The 13,684-nt window shown below is 41.1% G+C and overlaps 1 protein-coding gene across 2 annotated transcripts in view; it reads left to right on the top strand.

Annotated features, from left to right (window-relative positions):
* ASH1L (ASH1 like histone lysine methyltransferase) overlaps positions 1-13,684 on the top strand; it is an 820,515-nt gene that overhangs the window by 83,970 nt on the left and 722,861 nt on the right. For both annotated transcript variants that reach the window (XM_086947410.1, XM_086947409.1), the window contains exon 2: positions 477-1,007. In XM_086947410.1, coding sequence (XP_086803536.1) covers positions 597-1,007 — 411 coding nt within the window. In that variant the 5' untranslated portion in view covers positions 477-596. The remainder of the gene's footprint in view (positions 1-476; positions 1,008-13,684) is intronic.

Below are 13,684 nucleotides of genomic sequence, written 5' to 3'. Positions count from 1 at the left end.
CTTTCTTTGTAAAGGGATTCAGGAAGCTGCACTCTTAAGCTTGTTTCTTTGTATACTATGTGTTTCTCTGTTAAGGCATGTATCCCTCAACAGTATAAAATAGGCGTTCCATACGAGTGAATCTTGCTGCCTCCGCTTATGTGGAAGTATTACAAATATATGTTTATTTCTTTTATTTCCATAACTGTACAGTAACAGTTAACCTTGCATGCGCTTTTGGCACTCGACCTAATTTCTTAACCGCCTCCGCCCCCCCCCCCCTCCCCCCCCCCCCCCAATCTAAGTCCTCCCTTCTCCTCTTGGAGTCAATCCACAGAGTAGGCCCCCCTCCGCCACTCCCTCAATTTACATTTTTTTGTATTATGGAAAATGTGGAATAGTTGTGCCTAGTTTGTTCAAATCCCTCATTTGGCGATCCCAAATTTTCCAATAGTGTGATTTTGTTTTGTCTCTTTGTTTTTTATTTCACTATGCAGTGACACTGATGCGGAGTCTTTGTGTTGGGCAGCAGCTTCCTAATCCCCCATCCCCTGGCGGTAGATGGCACAATAAATCACCCAAGGCATTTCTTGTGTTGATGTTAACAAGCCCTTGTGATGGACCCTAGAAATACTGCTATGTTAGGATTGGGTTCCGATTCGGATGGGTTTTCTGGGAAGAGCCCCTCTGTGGTCAGCACTGGTACAGCGGTAAGCACCTGGCACGCAGAGCCAGGGAGTGGAACCAAAGAGCAAGGCACCGACGGCAAGAACTGCAACCCAGACCTTAAGGGGGATGCAGCTAAGGAGACTGATGACCAGCACCAGTTTTCAGTCAAAGAATCCAACTTTTCTGAGGGAAACCTGAAATTGAAGATTGGAGTTCAGGCTAAAAGAACTAAGAAACCTCCAAAGAACTTAGAGAATTATGTTTGTCGCCCTGCTATAAAAACAAGCACCAGACACTCGCGGAAGGTGTCAAAGAGCGGGAATATGACAGAGGATAAAAATGCGCTTTCTTCAAATCGGGTAAGTGTCTAGTATACAGTTACTTTTAGACAGGCATGCGTCTACAATTCTAAGCTGTGTTCATTTCTGTAAAGATTATAAAAGGTAACAGTAGTGAAAAGCTATTTTTGTTCTGTCACTTGACCGATGCAATTCTACCTTTTTGATTGGGAAGCCATTGTAATTCACTGTAAACCAATATTGCTCCCTGAAATGTATTTATTTTGGTTTTATTTTAACTTGTTATGAGAAGGAGTATAAAAAGTATGTGTTAGGTTGCAGATTTGGAGGAGGGGTGCTGAAGATGCTTTATTACGAGTGCATGAGTTAAGAGTACAAGAGGCAAAGTTGAAGGCGGGGGTGATTGCATGCTTTTTAAGCTCATTTAGTCAATAGAGTTAGCCTAAAGTGCATAATAAAGATTGTAAAATGCCACCTAGGGATTCCATGTAGTTGAGGCATGTACTTCGTAATCAAGAGCCAGTAGCAAAAGCTGAGGACTCGGTTGGCTTTACGTGCAAGACTGACAATGGAATAGTAGGTTCTGCTACTCCTATGATCCCAGTACACACAGAGAGCCTGGGTGAAGGCCATCACACACGTAGGCTGGTTAACTCAACCAAATTAATTTCCCCCCTATGTTATTAAGATATACATTTTAATGCTATTTTAAAGCACTGTTGCTCATTCAAAAGGAGTAATCTCCAGACATTTAAACTTTTGTGGTAATATCTGTAGCAGTACAGCATAGACAGTGATTTGGGTACTGATTCGTAGTAGTGACTTTCTTAGTTAAAAAATTGCGATAATGTAACGTAATAGGTTTTATATTGTATAGAAAACTGTAGTAGAGCTTACCAACCTGCTTTGTGTTTTTATGTTTTCACCGTACACATACGTAGCAGGCTCATATGTGGCTGCTACTTTGTTTCGGAATATGATCATGGTATGTAATCAAAATCATGTTTGTTGGATTTACATTGCTGTCGTGCAAGCCTTATGTTGAACGAATAAAAATAAATATTATATATATCTATATATATATTAATATATATCTCTATATATATCTCTATATATATATATCTCTATATATATATATCTATATATATATCTATATATATATCTATATATATATATATATATGTATATATATATATATATATATATATATCCGTTCCAAACTCCTGCAAATCGGCTCTGGATACCGACACAGCAAACGCAGGTACAGACCACACAACAGCGCTGAAGATGCTTTCAAAGGTAGTTTATTGCTCCCTTGTCGCCAGCATGACGCGTTTCGGCTATGTCGCTGTAGCCTTGATCACAATACATACACACACACATATACATCTACCTTTCAGTTACCCCTCTTCATTCATTAGTATGTCCAGCACTGCTAGGCCACTTTATGCTTTCATTTCATGTTTTTATTTTTTTTATTTCTTACGATCCACTTTTTTTCACTATACAAGCCTTTTTTCCCTTAATTTTTAAAGCCTTTAGCATATGTTTACGTTTGTGTTTACAAGACCAGACTGACTGGCTATGCCAACTCTTGTGTTGTATTACCAACAGCCTTTCTGCAGTTTAACAAGCCAGCACAAAACTTTAGAAGACTATAGAAACTTATCCACTATATATAAAGTTGTGTAAAGATTGACTAAAGGGTGAAAAAATGCAGACAATGTAGTTGTGACTAACCTGAAGTACACCAAATTACACGTGCTTACAGAGGACATTCCTTGCATATGCCTGTCCTTATTGGGTGATATTATGTTCAATAGTTAGCTGAGTTATAAAGTTAACTGCTTTAATTAGGTGGGCAGGACCGCGCCGGCCAACGGAGGTACGCATGAAATGAAATGAAATGAAAAATTCCACTTATATAGCGCATAACTGCCCACGCAGCACTACGTACGTGGTGCTCGGGATGGCCGTTGGCTGACCGAAGCAGCGAAGGGGTTATCATTACGTATAGGGAGAAACACAAAACATTTTTTGAATGTTCATTAAATTTACAATGTAGTGAATTGAATAAATGTCCTGCTCTGACAAGCCAATTAGATTCCAGATTAGGTCATAAAAATGTGATATTGTATGATGCTGAAAGGTTTCTGGGTGGGCACATCCTATCCCAAATAAGGTTTGAGGGATCATCACAAGGGTAAACCATACTCCTTAGTCCTAACCGAGAGTATCTTTTAACAAAATGATTCACATTCATTCCATTGAAAATAGGCACACTTGTCTTTGCAAGGAAAGTTTGAGTGACCACTTTGCCTTCCGGTTTGATCTGTAAAGAAAATATGTATTGATTTGTGAATCCTTGTGTTAGGTGTGGTGACATAACTGTTTATATTTCAAGACTTTATGGTGTTTATTGTGAATATTTTGAGACACTTAAACTGCTAAACCTGATTGTTTTCTGTATTGGTGGAGTTTTCTTTCAACATTTACGCCACTCCATTCAGCCATATTTCTCCCAAGAAATTGGAAATCTGTTGGTCTAACATGCAATCTACTTTGTAGTTAACTTTGTGTAATGCAATTAATAATCATAACAAGTAGGGTGCAGTAACACATTCACTCCCCAAATAAAGTAGCATAATACATCATAGAAGGGCCTTTTCTCCTATTGAATGACAGACACAAACATTTCAAATTTGAGTCAAATCTGCTTACCACATTATTTTCCAATAATATTGTATTGTAATTGCATTTATATAGCGCTTACTACCCCTGACGAGGCATCAAAGCGCTTTTTCGGAGTGTAGTACCCTACTCCGGGACCCATAGAGGATTAGTGTTGAATTAGTATAGTGAAACATGCAAGTACATTTTAAGTGGTGGGTAGGTTAGTCAGTTATTTGGATTTGGAAGGATAGCAGAAGGATAGAAGAGGGGGGAAAAAGTTTGTATTTATATAGGGCTTGCTACCCTTGTTGGGGTGTTGAAGCACACTACTCTGGAAACCCATAAAGGATTAGTGCTGAATTAGTATGGTGAAATTTGGAAGTAATTTGAGTAGTGGATAGGTGGATATTAATCAGTTATTTGGAGTGAAAAGGGTAGTGGAGGAATAAAAGGGAAGAAAGGTTTGCATTCATGTAGCACCTGTTAACCCTGATGGTTGTTGAAGCGCTTTTCTGGCAAGTAGGACGCTACTCCGGAACCCATAGGGGATTAGTGTTAAAAATTAGTATAGTGAAGTATGAAGTAATTTGGCTGGTAGATATGTTATTCAGTTATTTGGATAGAGAAGGGTAGGTTGCAGGATAGAAGAGGGAAAAAGGTTTGTATTTATATAGCGCTTGCTACCCCTTGATGGAGTTTCAAAGCGCTTTATTGGTGAGTAGCACGCTACTCTGGAACCCATAAAGGATTAATGGTGAATTAGTTTAGTGGAATATGGAAATTGAGAAGTGAACATGTAAGTCTGTTATTTTGATTGAAAAGTATAGTGAAGGGACAGAAGAGTGAGATTATTATTTTATTTATTTGAGGTCATAGCAGTAGGAGTAGGCTTTTGGATGAGAAAAAGGTTTTTTTGAAGGGAAGAGTCAGAGGGGAGAGTGTATAAAGGTATGTTTTGGGGGATCGGTATTGTAAAAAGAGGTAGTGCATTGGGAAGGGTTGTAGAAAGAAGTTTGAGATGAGTCGGAAGGTTGGGCCAGAGGATATATTGAGAGAAGTGTAGACTTGGAAATAGGGTAGTGCATTTGAAATGCTAAATTAGAAGAAAGTGATACATTTATAGATCCATAAATACATTGAAAGTATTTAAATGCATAAAGGAGGTTCGTATATACAGATTAAAATCTATTGATAGAGGTAAAGGTTGAGAAATAGGGTAGTGCATTGTATATGCTTTTTCAGGAGAAAGGTAACAGACACACAGATCCAAGTACATGGAAAGTACATAGCTGCACAATGGAAGTAAGTACATGTAGACCAAAGATGATTTTTATTTACTTATTTAGAACAACGAAATTATTCTACATGTTTATACAAAGCAATGCACAAAGATAGGTACATATCTATAGTGACAAAAATGCTTATATATACAGAGGAATATGCTGCAAATTTCTGTTTCCGTATGATGCTTATGTGGGGAAGAGCCAACTCTTGAGTAGTTTTCTGAAGATAAGGTGGTTGTCGGTGAATCTTATGTTGGGGGGGTAAAGAGTTCCATAGTTTGGCTGCTTGAACAGAGAAGGATGTGCCACCCATGTTTTTAGGGATCGCGCCCTGCGTTGCACTGTGCAGCAGTGCTCGCAGCGCAAGCCTTTAGTAGGTGAAAAAACAGGGTTTGTAAGCTGCCCTAGGAATCGCACATGCTCGTGCGTGTGCATTTCCTTTTGTGGCCAGCCATTGGCCTTTGCGTGAGTCTTTTGATGAAAGACTGCACGCAATAGGCCACAGGCGGGCTCATTGCTCCGCCCATGACCTATTGGTGTCTATTACGGGCTTGGTGCGCATAATAGACACCAATAGGCCATGTGGTCACGTGTGTAGCAGTGGCGCGCGCACCATTTGCAGGTTTCTTTGTTTTTGAAGCGAAAGTGAAAGCGATCGCTCTCTCTGCCATTTGGTTCTTCTTTCTCGGTAAACAGGCAGGCAGGGAGATTCTCCTCCGACACGATCAAATAACTATGTGACACTCTTCGATAGGCCGAGTGAAAGCGGTCACGTTTTTGAAAACTCTTAAGGTTCGGCACTACAGGAAAGAATTCCTCGCTCAGTTTCTCTTTGTCTCCATAGAAGGGGATTTCTTGTGTTTTTTGTAACAGTCTTAAGAATCTGCTCGCATTGTATAGGAAAAAAAATCCTGCCTAGTTGTAGTGCTTGCCATATTGCATTCACCGTGGCAGGTGTGTTACTTTTAATTTGTTTTTCACTGCGCTCGCCCTATTATACTCACATTGACAAGCGTTTTGTAAAATATTTTTTTCAGGCCATCATTGCCGTTTGGTTTAACTGAAGCCGATTATTTAATGGCCTTCGGTTTTTAGTGATTCCTTCGACTAACATTTACGCTCTAGGCTATTCTACACCAGACTAGCCTTCCAGACATAGCCCAGTCCACTTCCTGTTTGCGGCCGTTTATTCATAACATATCTAACAAGTTGCTGGTAATTGTTCCGCATCACGCTGTTTTTGAGGATCGTTTTGCGACCCAAACTCTTGCTCATGCAATATCTTCTTTCCCAGCTGATCAGACAAAGTAAGTTCGAGCAGTAATTTGATGATTTGTAGTTTTGGTCTGCCTTATGGTTGCTGTTATACTGTTATAGTTTCTTTACCCCCAGGCTGCCACATTCAGGTCTCTTTATACTGTCTGTCTGCCTCCCGTCACATTTGCTGTTTTTCTGCGGGCCAACACCAAACCAGGGATGACTTAACCTCCCTGCAGATTATACGTAAGTTTCTGTTTTGCCATTGTTACGCACTTGGGCTTCTGCTAATCTGTACACGGGATCTAAACAGCTTTTCCATCTTTTGTATAGGGCGCATTCTTTATTTAGTATTACCCATAGAGATTTGCGAATTGTTGCATCTTCACTAGCAACCGGTAAGTGACAGAATAAGTTCCCTTCCTGTGTGATGTCTGAGACTTGGATGCTAATGACAAGGTGAACTCGTCATGTATAATGGGAAAAGTCAAATGTCAGCATCCAAGTGGTTAAAATATTTAGCCGCAGTCTGTCAATTGGCTTTTGTAAGCACAGGGGTTCCACCCTGTATTCATTTGACACTAGCTTGAAAGAACACTCTATTTTTATCTTATGCCGACTGTTTTGATTTATCCATATGGCCTGTTGTCTGTTTCCTGCATTTTTCCACTTCATGTGCCTTGGATGATGGTGGATGGGTATATGCTAATGTATGTTTTATCAATAAACACAAAAGCGAAGCCAGAATGCCCCAAAAAACATAACTAATAAAGATTGTCATTTGCAAAGCCCATAGCTCTAACTTTCACTAATGTGAGACCGATTGCATTGCAAATGTACTTTTGTTACTATTGCGGCACACCACGCTTTAGCTTTAAACATCTTAAGCTAAAGCGAGGCGTGCCGCCATTGCTACAAAAGTAAATAAATATATTTTAAAAAGCATTTGCAATGCAATAGGTCTCGCATTTCTGAAAGTTTGAGCTATTGATAATGTTTGTTATTTTTTGTTGTTGTTAAAAAATGTCCCAGCAATAGTCTTAAGTAATCAAATAAAATCCACGAAGCAAGAACAAGGTGCAGTACCACAGGCTGTTACTAGGTGTCCCTGTGGAGTTGTAAAGGCACCTCTATTAGCCCTATAAGGTACTAAATCCTTACTTACGCTACAGCTGGGATTTTTTTTAACAAAAACATAATCTAACATGCCTTACTATTTGCAACGCCAATAGGTCAAGTTTTCAGTAATGCAAGACCTATTGCATCGCAAATGCTTGGTTTTCTTGTATCTTAGGATTTTGAGGCGAGATGCCCCTTTAGAACGTAGGTTCCTTTGTTGAATGTGCTTGGTGTTTTTATTCCTGATGAAGAGCAGTCCCATTCCATGTATTGCTCTGTGGGTGATACAAAGTAGCTTGAACGTGGATCTTCTGGCAACCTATAACCAATGCAGGGCTTTCAAGGCAGGTGAGATGTGGTTTCACGGTTTGATATGCAAGAGTAGTCTGGCAGCCGAGTTCTGAATCCGTTGTAGTCTTTTTATGGTCGTTAAAGGTGATCCGTGATAGAGGCTATTGGCGTAATCGAGTTTGGAAAGAACAAGGGAACTGGTAGCTTGGACCTTGTGTGGAAATCCCAAATGAAGGAAAATTCCTCGCAGTATTTTTATAGTGACAAGGCTTGATTTTGCTAGTTTGTCCACTTGGGCATTCAGCGACAGCTTGGGGTCCATGGTTATTCCGAGGTTTCTTGCTTCCTGCTATAATTTAGGTGGTGATCCCAGTTCAATAGGCCAGGCGGCAAGTGGGTCGTAAGGTTTCCAATCGCCACACATGAGTATTTTAGTTTTTGAAACATTCAATTTGGGATGGCTCCAAGTCATCCACTGATCCACGGCTCTAAGACAACTGAAAATTGGGCATTTTTCAATGTCTTTTGGGCATTCCAGTTGAAGGAGTATTTGCGTGTCATCTGCATAGTTGTAGCACGTGAGGTGAAATTGATTGATCAGTACTGGTAATGACTTCATGTAGATGTTGTAAAGCATGGACGAGATGATGGAACTTTAAGGGACCCCTGCTTTTGTGGATTACGGTTTGGATGAGAAAGGTGGGGTATGAATGACATTAGTTCTGTTTCAAAGGTAGGACGCGATCCAGTCCAGTGCAGTTCCCTCTATGCCGGCTTCATAGAGTCTTTGTTTCAGAGTGTCATGGTCAATCAACCATGTCAAAGGCAGCCAAGAGGTCCAAGAGGAGTAGTGCAGCAACCCCGCTGCGGTCAACTTTATTCTTCATGTCATCCCAGATGGCAAGGAGGGCAGATTTAGTGCCTCTTCCTGGACGGAATCCTGTTTGGAAGTCTGAGAGTATGTCATTCTCTTCTATGAATTGTGACATCTGGGCGAATGCCGCTCTTTCTATCAGTTTGCCCAGGAACGGTCCATTTGTAATGGGTCTGTAGTTGTCAGGGTTCAGCGGGTCCAAGTTTGTTTTCTTCAGTAAAGGGTGTATGTGTGATTTTTTTTCAGTTCTTATTGAAATATTCAGCTATTTAAGGAATCGTTGATGATTCTTCTTACTGGAGTGGCAGCAGAGGTTGTTAAAAGAATTGCCTTGAAATTTTTGGTAGACAGGGGTCAGAAGGGGTGCCAGCAGGCCTGCTTGCTTTGAACAGTTCCATAAATTCATCCTGTGAGATGTGTTGGAAGGAAGGAGAGGTTGGGTTAGAGTATTCTTGGATTGTTGTTTTGTACAGGTGTTAGTGCTGGTGCTTTGTTTCTGTTTTAAGGACAAGTCCAATGTGTCTGATTTGTCTGTTTAATGATTTGCCAGCTTGTCTGTGAAATCTTGAGTAACAGGATGAGTTCCTTCTAGGCAATTTGGTTTGCGAAAATAATTTTATATAATTCTTCATTTGCACATTTAGCATTTTGAATTCTGTCTGAAGAGTATCTTTTCTTGGCTTTTTGGACAGCTGACTTGTATAATCTGTTAATTTTTGTAGGGGGAGTTTGTCTTGTTTGGCGTTTGTTTTGAGCCAGGTACGTTGCAGCTTTCTAATTTGTTGTTTTATGTCTTTTATTTCTAAGTTTCTCCAAGGTGCTTTTTATTCTTTCGTTCTGTTGTGTGGTTTTGAGTGGTATCAGGATGTCAAAAGCTTCCTGTAGCCACTCATATAGATTTTTGAACCGAAGTAATTGTTTCCAGATTTTTACTTGAAGTTAGTTGTTTTTCTAAGTGTTCCAAATTGAGTTTGTTCCATAGCCGATAGGCGGATGGATGTAAGCTAGTTTTAGGTGAGTCTCTTAGTGTTGTTTTATGTTGGAAAGCAAGCAAGTTGTGGTCTGACCATGTGACTGGAGTTATGGTTTGAAAGGTAACTAGTTCAGTATTAGCAGAAATGACATCTAGGATATGTCCAGCGATGTGTGTGAGGTTGTGGACAATATGAAGGGAAAACTATTCAGGTTCTAAACGTGATGCTGTTTGGGTACCTTCAAGGCCCCACCTGCTTCCTGTCACCCAGCAGCAGCAAGAAAGAAATGATGGAACGAATGGTCTGATGTCATGCTTTTATAATGCATGAATGAATGAATGGTGAAATTACATTTGCAGTTGGACTGCCATTAATGTTCACTAGTCAGGTTGTTTTTGACAGTAGAGAGGAACTATGGTGTAACTAGTTGATTTGTACTTGCTGAACATGGTAATTCGCAGGCAAGTTATACTGAATTCCTTTTGTGTTGGGCAACGAGTATGATGAACAAGTATTTCAGTAAGAGTTTTTAAATACTGAGAGCCAATGGCAGATTACTCAAGTTTTATGTGCTAGTTGAATGAAGCTCATAATGGATAGAGGTTGAGAAAGGGGTATTGTAATAGCCCAAACTAGAGATCCTGTGCTCTTGACGCAAGAGTTTTGGTGTGGTGTTGTGGCAGAAGGAGTTACAAGGAGCTAGTTTTCTTTTTGGGTGGGTGAGTTTGAGAATGGACTACAGCTCCAGAGATTTTGCCTGCAGTCTGATTTATAACATTTGAGAGGAATGTTGGATATCTTAAATATGAGTACTTATAGTTTGTTGGTCGCGTGATTAAATATCGCCTTTAATATCATTATATAATAGACAGTTGGTAGAAACTTTTTTTTATCATTGGGCGATGTTTGCAATCCTTAGCCATCTTAAGCAACCCTTCAGCCAGAGGAAATGTTGAGCTAATTAGTGTTTCTCAGCTCAAGGTTGTGTTCCCAAATAATGAAACAGAGGAATTGATTTTTAGAGTGCAAAAGATTGCATCTGTGGGAAAGCTATACTATGGACTTTGACATAATGGCTGAGTGCTACCCATTTGATTGTGTTGTGGAAAAAAGTAACCCTTGACAGAAGACTAGTAGAACCAATATGTCATATAGTACCTGAAAGAGAACTGTGTTGTCCATTGCGTCAGTGAGGTCTAGTGCAGTGAGCACTACTGCATTGCAAGAGTTGTTAGTGGTGAAGTGTTCTCTATTCAGTTGAGAGGGAAGAGGTCGAATTGTTAGCTATTGTCAACGTTGTGGAAGAAATAGTTGTGTTGATTTTGAGGTAGCCCTTTGAGGAATTTTTATGGAAAAACCCTGTACATCCGCAGAGCCCAAACGGTTGGCAGAGCCTACTTCTACATCGCTGCAAAGACCTAGAACGAACTTCCCCCACTCTGCCCTCATTTAGGAAAAGCCTCAAGACCTGGTTCTTCGGCAGATTCGGAGCTGCATGACCCCCCCTCACCCCCCCCCCCCCCCCCCCCCCCCCCTTCTCCCACCTTGAGACCGAGACCCTTGCGGGTGAGTAGCGAGCTTCATAAATCCCTGAATTGATTGAAAGGCTGCAGTTTACTTGCACAAAGCAGGACATCAGCTTAGGGATGACTTCCTATCACTTTGAAAAAGTCAAGACTATAAAAAGTAGCTCCTATTTTTCTGCCCCAAAAAGTCTGATTTATGGTATGTCTGAACTCTAGGGCTTGGAAGAGTTTTTTCTGTCTGTGCAATTTAAGGTGACCAAAAAGACCCCTGATCCCCATCTTGCAAAAAGAAGCATAAACAACTTAGGTAAGGTGATCACTGAAGCCCAGAAAATAAAGCATTTATATTTTGCAGGAGAAAATGCACATTGGCTATGAGCTTCTCACCTCAGTTGGGGCAGCATCTGAGACGTTTCAATTGGCAATCTCTTTTCTGCTCTCTATGTAGGTCTGCTGCCTGGCGTATTTAACAAGCTTTTCATATGCATTACTTCTGAGGACTATCAGGTGCTCCAGATCAGCTTATCTTTGTTTAAGGCATGGCTTTTGCCTTTTTCTGTGATGGCTGCAGAGAAAGGAGTAAGACAATTTCTCCATTTTGGCTGTTAGCTATTATAATAGCTAATTACCCCCCTCCAACCTATCTAAAAAGCAGCCAAAAACTACAACTATAAACTATCCAAACATCACTCGGAAACGCCCATATTGGACGCATAATTCTGTGTAAAAAAACAAAAAAAAACGCATTGTGGTTAATGACTTGATCTCCACTAGCAAAACAGCTCAAATGAGGAGAGCTATAATCTCTATGCTACGAATCAACACTTCTAGGAAAACACCACATGGGTTACGTATTTCCATAGTGCCCTCTCCAGTCTTCAAGGCCGAAGGAACGTACTCATCCAATTATCCAACCGACATCGTGAGGGGTTTGATGCAATCTTCATGAGGCTCTAAAATACGGTGTCTAACAATTTAGCCACTGACACTTGAAGTCAACCAGTGTCCCCCAATTCTTCGTCTGAAATGCTGTCACCTTCCAGTCCTACTAGTGAACTTCCACCAATACCTTTTAATGTATCATAAAAGGACTCTCTTGGAGAAAACAACTCTTTCAGATATCTCATGCTCCACTGTCTTGACATTCACACATTTCGTAATCAAAATCTAGGAGAATTGTCTTTTGGGTTTCCTCCTAGATTTATATTACGAAATGTGTGAATATGAAGACAGTGGAGTTTGAGATATCTGAATGAGTTGATTTCTCCAAGAGTACTTTTATGATACATTAGCTGTATAAGGTACCCTGTTTCTTGGCGTCGTGTGGCCGCTCTCCTTTCTTTAAAACATCCACTGATACCACCCAGAGACCATTCTGGTGCCATATCCCACCCTCCCAGTGATGACTCTTGCCCTTCCCCCTCATTCCACCCAGCTGACTTGATCTCTACCTTAGCACATAGTGGGGTGAGATCTAATGTTCTCTGCCAAATAATTGTCAACAGCCCTAACACGGAGGCTTTCAGGGACTGTAATCTCCTTTTTTTCTATCAAAAGCACCCTCTTCCGATACCCATATGGGACCTAAGGGATGACTCATTTGACTTCTTCGACCCCTTACCTGCCCTCCTGAATCTACTTGAGGCCCATCACTGACGCTCCTAGGAGCTCTCCTCCTACCAATTATCACATCTACTTTACCTTCTACTAGCTTTCAGCCTACTATCAAACACCCTATTGCCTCCCTCACCTCCCATGACCCTTCCAGTGTGTTGTCCACTCCCCCCGGCCAGATGGGACTGCACTCACCTCCTGTACCTAGATCACTCTCCATTCCCATCTGTACTGCGGAAGCACCTTCCCTTGGGGGCAAACTCACTGATCTAAAGCAAGACCTTCAGTTAGTTCTAGCTGATCTCTAAGACCTTTTACACTCCACAACAAAGTTTGAGAAGCTCTGGGTTCTCAACCTGACACCCAAAGCTAACAGTACCCCTCACACATTACATTATTATCCTCCCACAAGAGGTAGGCCGATCTACTCCTGGCATGGGTCAGCGTGGATTGAATCCTCTTCGCAGCGAAGCTAGCAAGCTCACCCGCACACAAAAAGAAGAGGGGGTCCCGACCCTAGTCTCCAAGAGATCGAAAATCATGATATACTCCCGCATGCATGACAAGGAGGGCAGACTCCTCATAACAAATCTCTCCAGAGGGGAAGAACGGTTTCATTTAGTGAACATATATGGCCCCAACACAGATGATCCTACTTTCTGGACCGAAGCAGCTGACACACTAGCCAAAATCCCGCAGGATGAGCTCACTATTGTAGCAGGAGACTTCAACATTGCACTAGATCACTTAATAGAGACTGTCCTCCTGCCAATACCACCCCACCTACTCTATCAGCACTGCTGAACATGTGCGCCAAATCCAACCTCAAAGACGCATGGAGGCTACAACACCCCGACACTAGAGACTACACTTTCTACTCCAACCCTCATAAGTCATACACAAGGATAGACTATATTCTAATATCAGGGCGACGCACACACTTGATTGAAGAGTCCGCGATCGAACCAAGGCTAGTCTCTAACCACTCAGCCATCAACCTAAAACTAAGTTGCTGTCACAATGAAGCAATCCCAAGAAGGTGGCGCTTCAGAAATGATGCCATCTCGGGCCCGGGCAACAAAAAAGAAATTGAGGAAGCCATAGAGGAATACATATCCCACAATGA

This window comes from Lissotriton vulgaris, chromosome 12 (assembly GCF_964263255.1).
Source record: "Lissotriton vulgaris chromosome 12, aLisVul1.2, whole genome shotgun sequence".
NCBI classification, from domain to species: Eukaryota; Metazoa; Chordata; class Amphibia; order Caudata; family Salamandridae; genus Lissotriton; species Lissotriton vulgaris.
This window is presented reverse-complemented; position numbering and strand designations above follow the sequence as displayed.